At 46.9% G+C, this 21,459-nt stretch overlaps 2 protein-coding genes across 2 annotated transcripts; both read right to left on the bottom strand.

Annotated features, from left to right (window-relative positions):
• Nucleotides 1–5,230: 5,230 nt before the first annotated feature.
• On the bottom strand, nucleotides 5,231–6,855 carry FAM220A (family with sequence similarity 220 member A; the record flags this gene model as incomplete). The annotated part of the gene is made up of 1 exon (XM_080940581.1): nucleotides 5,231–6,855. The coding sequence occupies one exon, from the start codon at nucleotides 6,853–6,855 to the stop codon at nucleotides 6,070–6,072; it is 786 nt and encodes a 261-aa protein (XP_080796707.1). The 3' UTR covers nucleotides 5,231–6,069.
• Nucleotides 6,795–21,232, bottom strand: SMIM10L3 (small integral membrane protein 10 like 3). Its single transcript, XM_080940584.1, has 2 exons — nucleotides 20,846–21,232; nucleotides 6,795–6,933 (listed from the first exon to the last, which is right to left on the bottom strand). Exons 1-2 carry the CDS (start codon nucleotides 21,029–21,031, stop codon nucleotides 6,913–6,915), a joined length of 207 nt encoding a protein of 68 aa, XP_080796710.1. The 5' UTR covers nucleotides 21,032–21,232; the 3' UTR covers nucleotides 6,795–6,912.
• Between the last annotated feature and the right edge of the window lie 227 nt (nucleotides 21,233–21,459).

Raw genomic sequence — 21,459 nt, 5'->3', positions numbered from 1 at the left:
ATATTGTCATGATTCAGTCTTGTCTGCTAGAAATTATTTTTTGTTCTAATTTGGCAATTTTTCTTCTTTTCCACTAATGTTAATGTAATATATATTTATTTTTTCGTGGGACTAGAGAGATGGTGGCTTACTGGTTCCAAGTTCTTGCAGCTCTTACAGAGGACTCCAGTTCAATCAGTTCAATTCCTAGGACCCTCATCTAATTAGTCACAACCACCTATAACTCCAACTCCAGGGGACTAGACTCCTTGGGTGACCTGCACAAATGTGGCATTTACACACACACAGACAGAGATAAGAATAAAACTCATCTACTAGAAACAATGACTTTATGAAATTCCTAGGAAAATGGGTTCATCTAGAGAATATCATCCTGAGTGAGGTAACCCAGTCACAAAAGAACAGACATAATATGCAGTCACTGATAATTGGATACTAGCCTCAGAAAGCTCTGAATACCGAAGAAACAACTCACAGACCATATGAAGCTCAAAAAAAAGAAAGGGCAAAAAGTGGAAGCCTCAGTCCTTTATAAAAAAAAAAAAGTGTATAGCACCCTATCAGAGAGGGGTACCCCTAGACCTTAAATCATTAATAACTAAAGAGCTAAGAAGATAGCCTTGTGGCAATTTTTGGTATTTAAAAATCACCTGTTTAATCTTTACACACCAAGAAACTTTGACTATTTCCATGTTACGTTTTGTTTTACATGTACTTTATGCTCATTGTAACTAGTAAGATTTCAATGCACACTATCAAACCTTAAAAAAAAATCAAGTACTGACAAAAATATATTCATATAGTTTTATGCCAAAATGCTTTTAAAAATCTGTACATGTATCTCCATTTTTTTCCATAATAAAGTTGGGAAAAAAAGAACTATTTCTCAAAACAAAAGAAAACATACAGATGAGGAAGTCAAGATGGCAGAGTCGACTCGGTGGCTGAGGTATTGTATTCAGAATAATCAGAACCAGGAATCTATTTCATTGTGTCATTTGTTAAAGTACATTTTTATTTTATTATTTATTTATTTATTTATTCAAATACATTTTTTAAGGTTGTAATTAAGTATTTGTGGGTATAAAGTACATTTTTAACTTTTAGCAAACTGTTCTTTATGTAACCCACTTCCTTATGTTTGAACAAATAAAAACTATATAAAATCTAGTGCTTAATGATCTCCTCAAGGATGTCTGTATACTGGGCTGCAGATGTGTCCCAGGAGGCTGGTTGCCTAGCATCCACAGGGGCCTGGGTTCACCCGTCAGCAACGGGTGCATGCACACACATTCAATGCACATCATGGACCAAAAACAGTCTTGCAAGCCTAAAGACCTGCATCTGATCCCTGGAACTCACTCTGTAGACGAGGCTGGCCTTGAACTCACAGAGATCCACCTGCCTCCGCATTTCTAGTGATGGATTAAAGACATGGATCACCACTAGCTAAGAGTCTAGGTCAGCCTGGGCTATACAGTAGATCAGTCGGAGCTACATATCAAGTTTGTACAAAAAGAAAAAGAATACATGCATCTGTGTGTGCATGTACGCAGGTGCAATTTCATATATATATGAGGGGGAGATGAGCGGGAAGAAAATAGAAACAGGGAGACAAAGAGACTTCAATAAACTAACCACTGGAAAGATGGAAGGCTCTTGGAAAGCAGCTCATTTGCCTAGGTGGACATGTGGCTCCCTCTACTGGCAGGTCTGATCCTTGCAGGCACAGACACGGAAAGTTAGTCTTCCTAGCTCCAGATGGAGGACCTTCCTTGATCCACACTGCCTTTCAGGGGTATCACAAGCACTGTGGCTTCGGGCAGTTCCCCTTCAGGTTAAACTTCTCTCTTGAAATTTGTGTGTGTATGACACTGGAGAACAAAGCCACCAAGACAAACACCCATGCTCTAAAACAACATGAGTTGCTGTGGATTGAACCCAATGCAAAGCAAGGACCCCACAGACAATTTTTAAAAACTATGCCCAGCTGGACGTGCTGGCACACACATTCACCCCAGGACTTGGGAGAGAGAAGTATGTGCCAACCTCAGCTACATAGCAAATCCCAAGTCAACAGAGGATTTTTTTTTTTTTTTTTTTTTTTTGGTTGTCCATGTTTGTCTTAAGGTCTCAGGGCGCTGCTGGCTCAGTGGTTAGGAGCACTGGCTGCTCTTCCAGAGGACCTGAGTTCAATCTGAGCACCTACCCAGAGGCTTACAACTCTCTGTAACTCCAGACCAGGGAGTCTAATGTCTGGCCTTTGTAGGCACCATTATTGGAGACATAGGAAGTTGGAGTCCAGTCTGGACTATATGCCTCAAAAGCATGGTGTCTTAATGGGCTTCATACAGCAAGGATATAAAGTCCACAGTCCTAGGAACTTTATCTTTCCTAAACAACTCTGAAAACAACTTGTGCTAATGACATGACTCAGCAAGTAACTGTGCTTGCCACCAAGCCTGAGTTCATACATGAAAGGGGATGTTCTCTGGGCTCTACCTCCACACAACGGCACTTAAGTGTACACACACACACAGCACTGTAATGAAAAGCTTTTAAGAAAATGTATCCCTCTGAAATACCCAACAAGCAGCCGAAAGAGTCAGATGCAGATATTTGCACCCAATGTGGTTGAATTAGGGAAAAACTAGAAGAAGCTGAGGAGGGAGACCCTGTAGGAGGACCAGCAGTCTCAATGAACCTGGACCCCTGAGATCTCAGACACTGGATCACCAACCAGGCAGCACCCACCAGCTGATATGAGGCCCCCAACATATATACAGCAGAGGTCTCTAGGGTCTGGGTTCAGTCAGTCAGAGAAGATACACCTAACCCTCAAGAGACTGGAGGCCCCAGGGAGTTTAGAGGTCTGGTGGGGTGGGTGGGGACGTCCTTGTGGAGACGGGGAGTTGGGGCAGGGAGGAGGTATGGGATGTGGAACAGAGGGTGGGCTGGGAGGGCAATAAAATCTGGAGTGTAAAAAAAAAGAAAATGTATTTATCTATTTATTTAGAGACAGGGTTACTATGTGGTCTTGGCTAGCTGTGAACTATACAGGCCAGACTTGGCCTCAAATTCAGAGATCCACTTGTCTTTCATGTGCCTGGTTTCCTTCCTTAATTTTTACTGTATAAATATACAGCTCTAAAGGCCTTTTGATGACACATATATATATATGTATATATATATATGTATATATATATGTATATATATACATATATATATATATATATACACACACACACTATAGTGACCTCCACATTAGTGTTGTAACAAACACACCACTCACCCACAAAATAAATGTTTAGTTAAAAAAGTTGTTAAATACTTGTGGGGCTGGAGAGGTGGCTCAGTGGTTAAGAGCACTGGCTGCTCTTCCAGAGGTCCTGAGTTCAATTCCCAGTGACCACATGGTGGCTCACAACCATCTGTAATGGGACCTGATGCCCTCTTCTATCATGAAAATAGAGCATTCATACATATATATTATATGTATTTATTATATATAATATAAAATAGTATATATATAATCTATAACACAGTAAACAAATCTTTAAAATACTTGTGTATAAATATTCTTACATGACTTGATTTTATATATAGGCACAAGTTGACTTAGGTGTAAATCCTTGGATACTCAGATTGCTCTGACCAGACATAACAACTGCATTGTGGGAATCTCCCTACATTCGTTGCATAACTTACGTACTACTTGTGCACGGAGGTCAGAGGACAGCTGGCAGGAACTGGTTCTCACCTTCCATGTGAATTCAGGTTGTTGGAGAGGGGCTTTTCCCACTCATGCCAGCCCAATTCACACACGAACACTTAATTTACTCCTTGTAGCTGGGAAACCACCTAATGACTTAAAGGTCTCATTATTCACTTCCATTGTTTTAAAGGAAATCGTGGTTTCCAGATGTGAACAAGCCCAACATTTTCTACTTGGCATAGTGGCTAAATTTAAAATAACTGCTCGGTCCTTCAGAGAAGCAACTACAGAGGATGAGGAGCTGGACCGAAACCTACAGAGTTCTTGCCTCGCATGCAGGCCGCCCTGTGACCCATCCCCAGTATCACACAGAGCGGCTGTGATGGTGTGTGCCTGCGGTCCTATGCAAAGCTACATGTTCTATGGAAACCTCCTCTGAGGAAAAAAAAGAGAGGGAACCTCATCACATAGCTCAGGCTGGCCTCAAACTCATAAATAAAACAAACAAAACCCCTTTTGCTTCTGAAGTGCTGGGATTACTGGCACTCACCAGTCAGTTCTGAAGCACATTTGTTTCTGAATGCTGGGGTTACAGGTGTGTGAGCCACCATGCCCAGCTTTCTTGGTGTTTTTCGTCTCATTATACAGCCCAGGCTAGCCCTAATCTCTAACTGCTTCTGCTTCTCTGCCTTCCAAGTGCTGGGATCACAGAGTGTGGTGCCATCTGTAGCCAGAGGTGATTGCCAGACTCTGTACACCCAGAGACTCACATGGGGAGGCTCACGCACAGATGTGTATAGGCCACATCAGCCTCGGATGATGCTCTTCCACAGCCATCTGCCTCTTTTCTGACAGGCTCTCACTGGCCTGGAGTTTACCAATTAGGCTAGATTGGCTGCCAACAAGTTCCAGGGACACACACACACACCACTCCCCTCGTGCTGGGGTTATAAACAATCGCAGCTTCACTGGGCCGTCCTAAGTGGGTTCTGGTAGTCAAACCCAGGACAAGCTTGCACAGAAAACAGGTTTCCATGTCTCTAACCCCTTATTTTGTTTCCTGGGACAGACTTGCTTTGTAATCCAAGTTGGCCTAGCACTCAATTCATAAACCAGGCTGTGTTTGAACTCATGAACCAGCAGCACAGGCTAGCCTGGAATTCACCCCTCAGTCTCCTGAGTGCCGGGTGTGGGCTACAATAACCGGCCATAGTGCACGATTTCAGAACCTGGAGACAGAAAGAGGACAAGAAGTCATCAAGAAGGGGAAAAGGAGGAAGGGAGGGGTAAGCAGGAGAAAGAGGAGGAGGAGGAAGAAGAGAATGAGGAAGAGGAGGAGGAATTCAAATCCACCTTTGTGTTAAGGTTTTTCTTCAAGCTGATCCTTACATCCTTCATCAGTGGCCTTTCACTCGGTGCTAAAGATGCTTAAACCTTCGGAAAACAACAACCTTAACGAAAAGATGAGAACATAAGCACAAACACAAAATAAAACATATTTATTATACTAAAGAAAAGATTTTATTATTTTCCCAAAACACTAAAATAGCCCATAGCATAGTAATTTAGGACACAATAGAAATGACATATACAGTCAGGTTCCCGCCCCACCCCCATGGCTGTTTGTAATTGTCTTGGGTAGGAGGCTTTAAAATGTCCACTCTTAAAATGACCTTTATTAAAGTTATCAACAATCCACAAAAGTTACTTCTGGGGGGGGGATCTCAAGAGATCACACGTCCTGGGTCTGGGTAAAGGAAAATACTTCATTTGCGATCTATGTTCTGTTGGCAGAAAAGTCTCAAACTCTTCCGTAATTTAAAATTATCCTAAACTTAATATTGCAACTTCTCCAAGGTGCCTCCATTAAAATCTGCAGCTCAGGCAGAAGGAGAAGGGCATGTGGGAAAGGACATCTGGCTGCAGGCCACAGAGTCTGTACAATGCAGAAATGGCAAGACTCTTCATGGCCAAAGCAAGGCTGACAGGAAGTGAAGGGCATAGCCTACAGCCCTCCACTTCATCAGAGCCAGAGGTGAGCTGAGGCAGGCGGTATCTGGATGCTAGCCCTTGAGAATGGGTCTCCATGATACAGAACTGTGCTAAATGGTTCCTGTCTGATCTTACACTGGGCAGATCAATCATTTCCCCAGGGGAGGGGGTTTCCCAGTTCTGAGAGATGATTGAAACCATACTCGAAAACGTCCCCCTGTGCCAACCAGCAGGGCGTGTCTGCTCACAGGAATCCGAGCAGGAACTGAACAGCTGCAGTGTACTCCAGACTTAATGCAAGAGAAACTGTAAGACAACCTTTAAAATTAATCTGCTATTTTTATTGTTCTGCTCGTACCTAACTAGGGCATCAGAGACTTGCTAATCTGGAGGGCCGCAGAGCCAGTGACCCCACTATCTGCAGACCATCTGAAGTACTTGAGAGTTTTCTCGTCTTCCATGGTTTCCTCTGAAAACACAGAATTTGAATGGTCAAGGGACACACATCTCATCTTGTCTTCTGGGAGAACTTCATAATGGGGGTAAGCATACGGCAGCCTGCACAGCTCGGAGATCCGGTAAGACAGTTCTGACCCGGTGCCCAGACTCTTGGGGACAGCACTTAGAGATTCACCTCTTAAGACTCCCATTTCCCTCAGTTTTGAATGGCCTGGCCATCCTGACACCCAGGACTCTCCTTTGATGTACTGTCCACGGCTGTCTGTGGCTCTGGGCTCTCTTTCTGGCCAGTCACTCCCTAGTGCATCCCCGATGCCACAGGACACCCGAGCTAGATGTTCTTCTGAAGGAGCAGAGGACAGAACTGTAGCCTTGCTTAGGGAGGCCACTGGAGCTGAATTTTTCCCCATTGATTCCTTCAGATACTGAAGCACTCTGAAGCCACTATGAAGTATGTGGTTGGCTTTGCTCTGATCTTGCTTTGTTTCTGAGGATGCTGCCCCTGAAGCCTGTGACTTTCCATGGGTATCTGCTACAGGCTGGTCTGTCCAAGAAGGCACATCTGATGGGCTGGTTTTCCTCTTCTGACTTCTCTTCTTAAGGCCACAAGCTAGACTGTCCAGGTTCCCTCCTTGTGACTGCTTGACACTGGCCAGGCAAACACCCAGGGTCCCTCTCCCAGCCCGCATGCTTTGCGCCCTCTGGTGCAGTGAGTCGGGGTGATGCCTATCCGTCAGGGATGGCCTTCAGTGGATCTCAATATGAACCTGGAAAAGATAATCAAATGAAAAGTCCGTGACAAAGGGTTATTAAAACATTCACACACACAAAATATCACCAAACACTAGGTCCTTGAGGCATGGGGCCACAGAGCTGAACAGGAGCCAGATAGCAAGAAGCACTGACCACTGTCATAGGTCACCCTGAATTCCAGACAAGCATGGGCTTACAGCACAGAGATGGAGAAAGGGGGATCGTACATTCAAGGCTATCCTTAGCTACATAGTGAGTCTGAGTCAGCTGTGCTACACTGAGACCCTGACTCAATCAGGTAAATGTATGAACCAAGTATACACAAGGATACAAATATCAGTTCCCTTGGGCCCAGGTCTTACAAAGCGCCCAACCCCATGTCAAGTCTACAAAAGAATCAACCCTGTTAACTTATGGCAAACCACCCTGCCCAGCAGAATGCTAAGTGAGAGATGAGTTGATTTCCAAGTTCAAGGGAAAAATAAAGTGCAGCACTGGGGGTTAGTTCAAGAGCCACTCCCCCTGCTCCCATCCCCCACCCTCCTCATCCCCTACCCCTGCTGAAGATGCTAAGAGCTCAAAGTCTAATAGAGGAGTGGGAAAAAGGCTCCCTGTTATGTCCAAGATCCTCAGGGCCACACCAACCCTTCCCCTGTGTGAGGCGGCCAATCTCCTAGATGACAATAGGCTGACCCAGTTAGGCAGCTGCTGCCCTGCTGGATGCCTGTCTCCTCACCTTCCCTAACCCTGGCTATTAATGACCTCGGGCACCTGACAGTCCAGACTACCACTGCTTTGTAACCTAAAAATAGCCTGCTCCCAATACTTTCCGAGGCAAATTAGCAAGGCTGCTCCTAAGGGGACAGGGAGAGTCACAGTGAGCAGGGCAGCTCAAGCACATTCTAGACAACCTGCCTGCAGGGGTGCAGCATGGGTAAGTGGGCCCTGACTAGAGGTAAATTACTAGGGAGCATGAGGAAAGGCACCAACGCCACCCTTCTGAATGAAGCTGACTCATGACCACAGAGGACACGTCACCGAGTTTCTTCTGACCAGGCAAGCATCTCTGCATCACACCTGATCTCGAAAAGCCAGCTATGCCCCGTAGCCACGCCTTGTCTCCTGGCTACATATCTGCTCAAAAGCACATTTAATAAGGCGAAGCTCCACCCAGCTCTGGGGAAGCTGCGCAACCTGGTATCCTCAAGAAAGTTCACACTTGCTATGTGGGCTCAGTGAGGCAAAGCACTGAACATGCTCTCCAGCAGTGACAGCTTTTCCATCAGTCCTGGCAAGTGTCTCTGAAAGGCTGCTGGGGTGTTTGCTGACGTGAAGGGCAGAAGAGGAGCCTCAACAGACAAATGCCTCTCAGTGGGCAGCGAGTTTCCGATACCACCTTCTGGCCTCTGTGGGCACACAAACCCACACATAAAAGTTTCAAATTAAAATGAAAACAAGGGTTAGAAAGACCTCAATTCTAGCCCAAAATCCATGGGGAGGTGGTGGAGATACCACCAGAAGGTGGAGACAGGCAGATCTGTGAGTCTTGCTGGCCAGCCAGCCTAGCCTATTGGGCAATGTAGGCCAGTGAGAGAGACTGTCTTAAGCACCAAGAGGGCAGCACCTAAGAGACCCTATGGTTGTCCCTGCTTCCACACACTACCTCCAAAGGTTAAAGAGAACCTAGTATGGCCTTGCACTCAGGAAGAAAACAGAGAAAGGAGGATCATGAGTTCAAGGTCATCCTCAGCTATTCAGTATGTCTGAGGCCACAGTAGGGTATGTAAGACCCTGTCTTTAACCTTCCTCTCAAAATAAATGTAGAGGGACAGGAGATACAGCCCAATGGTAGAGTGCCCAGGTATACTAAAAGCTCTTAGCTGACTTGGCTGTTTTGTTTTTGAGACCAGGGTCTCATCACGTAGACCTGGCAGCCTAGAATTCACTCTGTGGAGAAAGCTACCCTTGAACTCAATGAAATCTACCTGCCTCTGCTTCCCAAGTGCACTACCACACCTTGTTAAGCCTTTGATTGATTTCAACAACATACACACATACCACACCCCAAGTTGAAAGGAGCCAAGTGAGGAGATACCTGACGGTAACCCCAGTATCAGGAGGCTAAGGCAAGGAGGCTCTCCAGTTGGAGACCAGAACGGACTACAAGGTATGACTATCTCAAAAACATACAAAGTAAGCACCAGAATATATGTGAATCCCTCATGCCCTTGGGTTGGGAAGGACTTTCTAGTGACAGCAAACACCAAAATAGATTATTAAACTTGGATTCAAAAAAAAAAAAAGGTAAGGGCTGTTGAGATGGCTCAATGGTTAGAGCACCGACTGCTCTTCCAGAGGTCCTGAGTTCAATTCCCAGGAACCACATACTGACTCACAACCATCTGTAATGGGATCTGATGCTCTCTTCTGGTGTGTCTGAAGATAGCTACAGTGTACTTATATATAATAAATAAATCTTTTTTAAAAACTCAGAGTTGGGCAGAGGATTCCCAGTGAGGAGCACTGGGTTGCTCTTGCAGAAGATGTTGAAACTCAGCACCTGTGACTCCAGTTCTAGGGACCTGACACTCTCTTCTGGCCTTTGAGGTCACTAGACATGTAATGTGGGGCACAGACACGTGTGGGCACTCACACCTACACAGAGATAAATCTAAACACAAACAATTTTCAGGGTGTGCACAGTAGTACAGACCTGGAATCCCCGCACTTGGGAGAATGAGGGAGAAAAAAATTCTAGCTCAAGGCCAGCCTGGACTACACAGTGAGCTCCTGTCCCAAATGGGCTAGCCTGGATTACACAATGACTATCTCAAACACCCTTCTCTCAGAAGTAAACAAACATAAGCATGACCAGCAAAGCCAGAATACAAGATGCTCAAACCTGTTTACTCTTACTGAGTTCTTAAAAACTCTGTACGGTGCGCCTCCATATTCATTCTGAGAGGAGGGTTAAAGCAGGGTCTTATGTAGCCCTGAGGTAGCTTGGTATGGGTGGCTGGTGCTTCAAGGCATGAGGCAAGAGGACCATTCTGGGTTCAAGTTCTGTGGAGATCCATGAAGTTCTAGAACAGCCTGGATATAACGTCAGGGTGGGGGTGGGGAGAGGGAGTTGGGAAACCCGGTCTCTATAAACAATCAGGCTGGGAAGATGGCTGGCTGGGTAACATCACTTCCTGTGCTAACATGAGAACCTGAGTTCAAATCCCCTACACTTAAGACAAACCCGTACTCCAAAAAAAAATAGGTATGACCATGCCAGCACCTATAACTCCAGCAGCTGCTGGCCAGCTGGCCTATGTCAAACAGCAGGCTTCCAGTTCACACACACACACAGACACTCCAGTTCACACACACACACACACACACACACACACACACACACACACACAAGACACACAGACACATACACACACACACACACACACACACACACCAATATGCACACAAATACCCTTAGAAACATTACTCAGTGACAACAACCTAAAGGTCCAGCAGCCAACTGGAGATTATCTGGAGAAATGGCAGCTATTAATAGATTCCAAGTGGGATCCAGCAGTGGAAAAGCACGCTGGTGGAAGAAACTGGGGCTAGAAGGGGTGGGGAAAGGGTTGCAAGGCTTCCTAGAATTGCCTTCCTTCCTACCTACCTTGGAGACAGGGTCTCAAATAGGCTGACCTCAGATAGCTTTGTAGCTGAGGATGACCTTGAACTCCTGATTCTCCTGCTTCCTCCTCCTGTGTACTGTGACTACAGGCCTAGGACACTTTGCCTTGGTTGTAAGATGTCCTAGGAATGAGACCTAGGGCTCAGGACATGCTAGACAAAGCCTCCTCCAGCCAGGCCACATTCCCAGTGCCCACATTCACCCACTCACCTGTCCAGACTCGCTGCTGCTGTCTTTGGGCCACTGTTTATTAAGACTGGAGTACCAGACTTTAAACTGTTTCCAAACCTCGCAGGTAGACTTACTGGACTGTGAGTTAAGTCCATGTTCAACTGCGTGAAGAACCACCAGACTCCCACCCAGCAGCACAAAGGGACAGAGAACACCCACAGCAACATCTGCTTCTGCAACCCTCCTCCCACCCTCTGCCCTGACAACAGCCATCCCAACAGGTGTGACGTTGCCTCCCACTGCTCCTGAGTGATACGCTTCCTCTGACAGTCCAGGAGCTTCTCAAGGACACACTGCCATCTGTTTACCTTCTCAGAGAAGTCTCTGCTCCAGCACTTTGCCAGTAACTGGATTAGGCTGCTTGGTTTTTTTACTTTATTTATTCTTAATTGTAAAAAATCTTTCTCTATTCGGGGTATTAATCCCTTACCAAATTAATTTACCAATAAATGCTTTCTTCCGCTCTGTGGGTGGTCTCCCGCCCCCTCAACATGTTCGAGATGGACCTAGGCCCTCATCCGTGCTAACATTTGACCACTGACCTACATCTTCTCTACAGTCCTTTTTGCATGTAGAATGAATGTTTACTCCAATTTATTGCATCTTACAAAACTATCAGGTGAAGAAACTGGTTCTTCTCTCTCCAGGTATAGATGCCGGAGCTGGCACCCAGAGCCCAGGACACACAGGGCAACCCCAGAAGGAAAGTAAGTACGTTTACATTAGTCTAACTAGAGTGAGCTCACATGCTTTAAAACAGTCGTTATTTGTGTGATGGATACAGGTATGTGCAAGTGTCCAGGTCAAAGGACAATCTCAGGTGTTGGTTCTCACCTATCCCACAGCCCCAGATTGATACACTGAAACATCTGCCTGAACCATACACCGTTATTTTTAGAACTCTCTCAAAAACAAGTCAAGGGAGCCTGCCATGGTGGTGCAAACCTATAATCCCAGGGTTCAGACAGACAAGGCAGAAGACTCGGAGTTCCAGGAGCTTAAGCTACATGAGTTCTAGGTCAGCCCAGTGAGACTGTCTCAAAACAACTAAGCAAGTCCCGAATACAGGAAAGAGGCTGGGGAGACAGCTCAGAGGCTGAGTGTTTGCTTATCCTGGAAAGGACCCAAGTTCCATTCTCAGCACCCACACTGGGTAGGTCACTAACACCTGTAATTCCAGCTCCAGATGACACCTCTTCTGGCCTCCAGATACATTTGCATAAGTATACACACACACACACACACACACACACACACACACACACACACACACACACACACAGACAGACACACTTAAAAGATAAAGAATGTAGGTGCTGGGCAGAGCAGGATGGCTCAGCAAATGAGGCAAGGCTCTTTCTGCCAAGCCTGATAACCCAAATTTGATCCCCAAGACCAACGTTATAGTAAGAGAAGTGATTCAGACAAACTATCCTCTAATCCACACACATAACTAAAATACCAAGAAAAACAAAAGGAGTGTTCCAATGAGCTTTGCACAAATCTGTCACTTTCTTCCTGGTTCACTTCCCCAGCCTCCAGCTTCCTGCTGTTCCAGGCTTGCCCAGGTGTGGGTCCTGGTGACAGCTCGTCCTGTCCACATTCTGCACTCCTCCAGCCCAGACAACAATGTGGTAACAGACAGACCTCACCTCTGCCAAGGTTCTGCTCAAGTTTTCCCTTGAAGTCCTCTCAACTCCCTTTCCCCCTTAGAAGACAAGAAAGATTTCCATGTGATGGAGAAACTCTAAAAATGGGTGGTGACAACTGTCCAATATGGAAAGGTATTAATGTCCCCGAATTATACCCTTAACCGGTATGATATATTTGTCTTTTGAGATAGGGTTTCATGTGACCCAGACTGGCTTCAAACTCACTCTAGCTGAGGATGATTCTGAGCTCCCCATCCTCCTGCCTCCAGCCCCTAAGTGCTAGAGTCATAAGCTTGTACCATTGCACCTTCCTTACATGATAAGATGGGTACTGGCTGGTTTTGTATCAACATGACACAAGCTGGACTTATCACAGAGAAAGGAGCCTCCCTTGAGAAAATGACTCCATGAGATCCAGATGTAAGGCATTTTCTCAATTAGTGACCAAGGGTGGGAGGGGCCCCTCATGGGTAGTACCATCCCTGGGCTGGTGGCCCTGGGTTCTATAAGAAAGCAAACTGAGCAAGCCAGGGAAAGCAAGCCAGTTAGTAACATCCCTCTATGGCCTCTGCATCAGCTCCTGCTTCCTGACCTGCTTGGGTTCCAGTCCTGACTTCCTTTGGTGATGAACAGCAATGTGGAAGTGTGAGCTGAATAAACCCTTTCCTTCCCCAACTTGCTTCTTGGTCATGATGTTTGTGCAGGAATTGAAACCTTGACTGAGACAAACTGGTACCAGGAGTGGGGTATTCCTGTGACAACCTGACCGTGTTTTGCTGAGGAATGTGAAAGGACTTTGGAACTTTGGGCTAGAAGAGTCATTGGGATATTAAGAGTTCTGTGGGATGTTCAGTAGGAGTTTAGACGATAATGTTGAAAACAGTGCAGAAGATGGAGGCCTGGCTTGTGAAATTTCAAAGGGAAGATTAAAGAGTCTTATTAGAAGCCATTGCTGTTTTGGTTAGCTGGGGCTGAAGAATCAGTTGTGATTAACAAGATACCAGAACTACTAAATCGAGACCTTTGCATTACTGAGACTATTGATGCTGGTCAGCTGGAGCTAAGAAATTAGTGGTGACTAAGAAGAGACCAGCATCATTGAAGTGAAATCTTCTGGGAAGTGTTTCCTAAGAGCATAAGCTGTGTTCCAGAGATAGCCAATGTTGTACTTCCTGCTGTGTCTGGACTTGGTAATGTGTAAGAGTCACCCAGGTGGTACTGGATTTGAAGGCACGAGGGGTCAGCACTGGATTTGAAGAGCAGCTGAGGCTCAGCACTGTGAGAGGCCATGGAAGGCCATTGGTGAAGGTGCAGCCTCGGTTGCAACTGATGGCCCAGAACTGAAAAAGTCATACAAAGGAGTCGAGCCTTGGCACCATGAGGAGAGCCTATGAGAGGCTATTGGTGAAGCCCAGTTGCAGCAGAAGACAGCAGTGTTTTGGAGACGCCAGTACCATGAGATGACCACCAAGAACAGCAGCAGCAGTGGAGAACAGGCCTAGAGCCTAGAAGACAAGGTGTGTGCTACAAAGGGAGAAGTGACCCAAGTCCTTGGAGGAGCCCAGAAGATGGTGAGTGGATCCCAGATATTGGATGATTAGAGTTTGACTTCACTTTTGATTTTGACTAAGACTAGCTTCCTTATCATTTTTCCTCCCTTAGCATCTCTACATGCTGGAATTCCAGGCCTGAAGCACAAGGCCTGGTAAAGCAAAAAAAGAATTAAGGGGAAAAAAGATGTCCAAGTGGTGAGGAGGCACAGCACCCATGAAGCTAAAGAGTTAAACAAGTTCAGAGAGGAGAAAGAGCAGCTGTGCCTGTGAGACAGCTCATAGTGCTTGCTACTATGCCTGATCACTAGAGTTGGAGCCTCAGGACCCACACAGAGACAAGAAACTCCCACCACCACACATGCATTATGACATCCCATGTGTGCATGCACACAGGAACACAAATGTCCTCACACAAAGATCCTATTAGAAGGCAGAAATTGGCACCAGAAACCAAGATGTAGCTCAGTGACGAGAGTCTCTGGGCTCGGTCCCCAGCTTTAAAGTAGAGGAATGGAGCTGAGTGGGTGGTGGCGCAGACTCTTACTCCAGAGCAGAGGCAGGCAGATATCGAGTTTAAGGCCAGCCTGGTCTACAGAGCTAGTTCCTGGACAGTTCCTGGACAGTTCCTGGACAGCCAGGGGTGTGTTAAGAGCACAGGAGGCAAAGACACCTTGCTGAGCACAGGGCAGAAAAGGAGAAAGCAGCTGCAGGTCCAGAAGGAATTCATGATATTGGTTATGTTTGTTGGTTTGTTATTTTTCAAGACAGGATTCCTCTGTGTAGCCCTGGCTGCCCTAAAACTCACTCTGTAGACCAGGTTGGCCTCAAATGCAGAGACCCACTGGCCAAAGTTGTGTGCCACCAACACCTGGCTTTTCTTTTTTGTTGGTTGGGGAGGAGCAAGGTCTTACATAGTCCAGGCTGGCTTTGAACTCCAGATCCTCCAGCTTCTACCTCCCAAGTGCTGGGATTACCGGTGTATACTACTCTAGTCCACCCAGATAGCTTTTTATTATCTGTATGTATCTGTATGAAATTCCCATGGTATGAAAAAGCGGAGTGCTAATAACCTTAGAAGACTGAGGCTTCAAAGCAGGCCTCAGTGGGAGAGGATGTGCCTAGACCTGCTGGGACTAAATGCCCCGGGGTGGGGTGGTACCCAAGGGGAGAGGGCAATGGGGGAGAAATTTATAGGGGTGGGACTGAGAGGGGAGGAGGAAAGGGGCTGTGCTTAGGATGTAAAGTGAATTTTTAAAAAGCAGAATCTTCCTTTTTCGTTTGAGACAGAAAAACTGTGTAACCTTGGCTGGTCTAGAACTCACAGAGATCGCCAGCCTTTGCCTCCTGAGTGTTGAGATTAAAGATTGCTTAGCTTTATTTTTTTAAGATTTTAATTTTTAATTGGGTGTTGGGAGAAGTGTGTTCAGTACAGTGCCCTCAGAGGCCAAAAGAGCTCTGTAGACTCCCCGGAGCAGGAATTACAGCTGCCATGAGTCATTGAGCTCCAGCTTTCTCCACAGCAGCCACCCCCCCTCCACAGCAGCCCCCCCCTCCACAGCAGCCAGCCCCCCCTCCACAGCAGCCAGCCCCCCCTCCACAGCAGCCAGCCCCCTCCACACCAGCTACCCCCCTCTCCAACACCAGCTACCCCCCTCTCCAACACCAGCTACCCCCCTCTCCAACAGCAGCCAGCCCCCTCCACAGCAGCCAGCCCCCTCCACAGCAGCCAGCCCCCTCTCCAAACCCTTTTCTATCTTGAGACAGGGTCTCGTCACTGTTGTCTACACTGGCCACAGACTGGAGAGGAAGCAGCTCAGCCATGAGCTTACCATACAAGCACAAGAACCTGAGTTCCATCCTCCAGAATACACAAAAAAAAAGTTGTGTGTGTGTGTGTGTGTGTGTGTGTGTTGTCTTGTGCTTCTAATGCCAGCATTGTGGAGTTAAACACAGGAGTATTGCTGAGATAAGAGGCTCCTGGGGCTCCCTGGCCAACCAATCTAGTCAAATTAATAAGCCTACAGCCAATGAGAGACCCTGTCTCACAACAAATAAATAAATTAAATAAATAAATAAATAACATTTAAAAAAATCAAGAGGCTTGCACATGAGGACAGACACACAAGGTTGACTTTTGTCTGGCCTACACATACATACACACATACATGCACATGCATATACATACATGCACATGCATACACACATACATGCACATGCATACACACATACATGTACATGCATACACATGCATGCACCTACACACACTCACACGCCCCCAAAAGTGAATGTCCAGTCTCAGCTCTTAAGTAGCTGGAGATACACTCACCCACATGCCATGCTTCATCTGCAAACTATACTTTTAGAAACATTTTTGCTACATGTGTTTATCTGTGTATGAAATGTATGTATGTGGTCCAGTAAGCACAGGACAATCCTCAAGAGAGGATTTTGACCATGTGGGTCTTGGGGCTCCAACTCAGGTTGCCAAAGTTGGTGGCAAGCACCTTTAACCATCTTGCTGATCACGGCCATCTTTATTTTTAAAGATTTGTTTATTTGTGGGCTGGAGAGATGACTCAGCAGATATGAGCACTGGCTGATTTTCTAGAGGACCAGGGTTCGATTCCCAGCACCAAAGTGGCAGTTCACAACCATCTGTAACTCCAGTTCCAAGGGATCTGACGCCCTCTTCTGGCCTCCATAGGCACCAGGGACAAGTGTAGCACAAATATTAAAAATAAAATGTCCTGACTTATGAACGTGAGCATATTGCCGGCTTGTGTACCACAGGCAAGCCTGGTGCCTAGAGCTGGGACTGACGTTTCTTGTGGTTGTGAGCCAGCTTGTGGGTGTTGGGAAAGGAACCCAGATCCTCTGCAAGAACAGCAAGTGCTCTTAACTGCTCAGCCAACTCTCCAGCCCTTCTGAGTCTACACCCCTTTTCCATCTATTGTCTTGTTCAATCGTCTTTCCGATAAAGAGCTCATTAGTATCGATAAAATGCCACAGTGCTGGCTTAGGGATGGAGCTCTATGACACACTTAATGTTTAGTGAGCACAGGGAGGGCCTTGGATTCCATGTCTAGCACTGCCAAAGGAAAGGCCAGTGCCCTATGAACAAGAGATTTAAACACATGGGTAATAAAGTCTCATGGGGCCCAAATCCTTTACATTCATTCCAGTTCCCCTGTAACGGAGGAAGGGACACCTGAGGAAGGCTGTGAGCTATGTCCCTGTAGTCAGTGTACTCAGTACACTTCCCTTCTCCCAAAACCAGAATAATTAAACCCTTACGTTCAGTTAGATCTTCACAAAGGAACAAAAGCCCTAAAGCCTTCAGGGAAACTTAAATCATCAATTGTAAAGATTTCAAGTACTGCACTGTAACCCAGAACCCCTCTCTCCTTCCCCAGGATGAACAGTTGCATTTCACCAGGTCCAAGATCAAGCCTAAAACCCTTATAGGGGTCTTAGAAACTCTTCTCTGGCTAGGCGGTGACACCTATCTTTAGTTCTAGCATGTTTCATGAGGAAAAGGCAAGCAGGGCTCTCTAAATTTAAGGCCAGCCTAGTCTGCATAGGGAATTTTACAGAGCTCCAAGCTAGCCAGGGTTGCACAGTGAGACCTTGTCTTGTAAGAAAAACAAACTTTCCCAAAGCACTTAGTGAAACTATCTTACCCTCTGCCTGGGCCCACTTGATCCTGAATTAAGAGAGCCCATTTCTGGTTCCCCAAATTCTTTAAGACTGGCTACACCTGAATCATAATGACCTGGAGCCCACCCAGCTGTCCTTGCTACCAATGGGCCTGCACTAACTCATTGTTCACACTGCTTACTATAGATCTGCTTCCCTCCTCCCAAATGCATTTGCCTTCCTTCAGCACAGTGCACACTCCCCATTATGAAATATGGATTTGAATCACCTTTCCAGAGATGAGCTCACTGTCCTACAAATAGATGTGCAATTAGGAAAACACCGGGAATGGAATCTGCCCAGTTATTGCTTATACGCTCCTGCAGTGAAAAAAGCCAGAGCAAGAACTCAACTGTGAGACTGTCCCTGCCAAGGGGACACCCACCATACCCCAGGAGAGAAAGGACATGACTGCAAACCCGGTAAAGAGGAGGAGACCCTAACAAAGCCTGCTCGGCCATCTTGGTGAGACCTGGGTGGAAGTCAGATCCACACGTAAGAAGGAGAGGCATGGGCCTGCTGTGATCAAGTTTAAGGATGCCAGGACAGGACATATATGTTTAGAAGACTCTCTAGGGAGCCAGAAAGACTCAAGACAGCTCAGCTGTTAAGGGGTCTTGCTGCTCTTGCAGAGATCTGGACTCAAGCAGTTCACAACTGTCTGCAACTCCAGCTCCAGAGGATTCAGTGAGCTCTTCTGGCCTCCCCCTCCTCTTCCTGCAGATAATGACACACACACACACACACACACACACACACACACACACACACACACACACACACGATGCCTCTAGTTGACCAGTGGAAAACAGATACAGAGAATACACAAAATTCCGGGCTAGCAACTGGAGCAGCTTGGACTAGAGAAGAGAGAAATGAATACATAAGGACATTTTTTGGGTTTTGTCTATTTAGATCAGGTCTCAAGACATAACCAAAGGTGACCCTCGGCCTGATTCCCTCTGCCCTCCAAATGCTAGGATTATAGACGTGGATCACCACACCTAGTGCATGCAGTACTGGAGACTAAACCCAGGACTTGGTACATTCTAGGCAAACATTCCACCACTGAACTACATGCCTAGCTTGTTGGGATTTTTTTTTATTTTGTTTTTGTTTTTTTTTAGTGTTTGCTTGTTTATAATGTCACAAAACACAGCAATCCGAAACATCAACATTTTGTAGTAAGTTCTTATAGTCTTTCATATAATTTTCTAAGTACAAATCATATGTGACTCTATACACTAGCTTCCAAAGTGGGACCTGATGGGTCAAACACAGACTACAGACACTTTGTTTTATCCCCAAAGTTTTTTTTTTTTTTAAACTCTGAGCTAACTTGATGTTTAAAAATCAGGATGTCTGGGGCTGAAGAGATGGCTCAGCGGTTAAGAGTACTGACTGCTCTTCCAGAGGTCCCGAGTTCCAATCCCAGCAACCACATGGTGGCTCACAACCATCTGTCATGGGATCTGATGCCCTCTTCTGGTGTGTCTGAGAAGACAGCCACAGTGTACTTATATATTTATCCCTGGGACCATCATGGAGAAAGAACACAACTGACTCCAGGAGGTCTGATTTCTCTCAGAGGAGGTTACCAGATTTGGCAGAAACACCGGAGCCATGTTTCTGCAGGTTGGAAATCGGCAAGAACATGGGATTTCTGGATTATCTCAGTCCCACACCCAGCACTCTTTCCTCATTTGTGGCACCTGCTGTAAAGATTTAACGTTTCTGCCCCCATGGCCTGGTGTCACCTAAGATGCCACCAGTCCTGTTCATGCAAGATGCCTTGATTTGGCAGCAGAGACATAGCTCTTTAGTTACAGTGCTTGCCTGGCATTCATCAAGTCCCGGGTTGATCCAAGCAGCACCTCATAATCAGGGTGGTAACACGTTACAGGTGGTACACATGTAACAAAAAACAAAACAAGGGCTGGAGACATGGCTCTGCTCTTCCAGAGTCCACAACCATCTGTAATGGAATATGATGCCCTCTTCTGGTGTGTCTGAACACAGCAACAGTGTACTCATATATAATAAATAAATAAATCTTTAAAAACAAAACCCAAAAAACTAAAGATATTCTGATTTGGACATTAAAATTCTTTTTCATAACTCATTTTAACCAGTTTTGATCAACATGCTTGGCTTCAGATTTCACGTGGTCTGTGATCACCTGTGTCCGGGACCATTTACACACATCAAGTCCACTACATTTTAACTTGGTCCAACTGCAGAAAAAGTAAGTACACTACACAGAATTGGCTCCTCTGCTCACCAGGGAAAGACACATGCACAGTAAGTCTGGGGCTGGGGCGAGTCTCTGCCTATAGCAAATGCAAAGCACCCACCGGGTTCATTTTCAGAACCACAGGGGAAAACGAACAACAAACCCCAATACTGTCAGATTATATGCTTCCCAGGGGTGGAGCTAAATCCTTCCTTCCAACACAGCCTGTGCCACTCCAAGGTGTGTAAACAGAATCCAAAGGAAGTTTGCTATCCAGCCTTTCTTATGTTTTGAGACAGAACACTCAAATCGGCAAGACCTCTCTGCCAGAAAAAAAGCATTTTGAAATTCAAGAGATGGAGAAATGTCAGTCATTTCCAGCAAATGCGGCCTCCAGAATGCTGATTCGGGAGTGTTGTTAGTTCACACGTCTAAATTGTTTCAGGCCTCTAAATCCCCCTTTCTCTCATCCCCATCGCCAGTTCTAACTCCTGGCCAGAATAAATCGGAAACATTGGTCAAGACGCCATTAACTTTCAACCTAAGGTACAAGGATAATATAATGAACCGTCACAAAGTTTGGGAGACCAGAATTCACAAAGGAACTCGCAGCTACAGGATCGCCAACAATTTGTCATTTTTAAGGACAAAGCGTCCTAAGGGACCTTCCTGTCATCTTCCCTTGGACCCCACCCCCAGATGTGGGACCTACCCTCTGAAGCATCCTCTATGCAGAGTGGGGTGACGGGGGAGAATACGCGATGTTTGGTACACACGCTGCTTCAGGCTGATAGCGTGAGCCCCCAAGCACCTGCATCCCGCCGAGCCAGGTAGGCGGGATGCCGAGGGCGCGGCTCACCTGCGCGGCTCACCTACCTGCAGGCGCACGTTGAGCATCATGGAAGCCACGATGTAGAGGTAGGGAAAGTTGATGCGCAGCCGCCAAGCCAAATCGAAGAAGATGAGCAGCGTGCGGGTCAGCCCCTTGCAGAAGACCCCATAGGAGCGGGCGGCGGCCGAGCGCGACAGCCGGACAGCCAGACCCGACAGAGCCGTCGCCATATAGAGATCCGCGGCGCTCCCACTGCCCGCCCGCCCTCCCTCTCCGCGCCCCGTCGCCCAGGGCCTCCTCCCCCGGGCCGCTGCTCAGCGATCTCAGGGAGCGAGGGAGACCGCGGCGAGGCCGGCAGGAGGGCGGGCCGCGGGGGAGCTGAGTCTGCGCGTCACCCTCGGGAGGCGCCTCCGCGAGCCACCACCTGGATTCCCGGCCCGGCCGCGCGGCCTGACGTCACAAAGCCGGCCCGCGCCTGCGCAGGCAGCAAAGCCCGCCTCCCGCCCCGCCCCGCCCCGCCCCTCCGGCGGCTTTCCTGGCGAGGGAAGTGCGCGTGCGTGGGAGAATAGGGTTGGCCGGGTTGCGTCTCGCGCCCTCTAATGGTGACGTTGAGGATAACAACAGAGGGAAAGGCGTGGTGGCGCAAGCCTGTTAATAA

This window comes from Micromys minutus, assembly GCF_963924665.1.
Source record: "Micromys minutus genome assembly, chromosome: 29".
In the NCBI taxonomy this organism is placed as follows: domain Eukaryota; kingdom Metazoa; phylum Chordata; class Mammalia; order Rodentia; family Muridae; genus Micromys; species Micromys minutus.
This window is presented reverse-complemented; position numbering and strand designations above follow the sequence as displayed.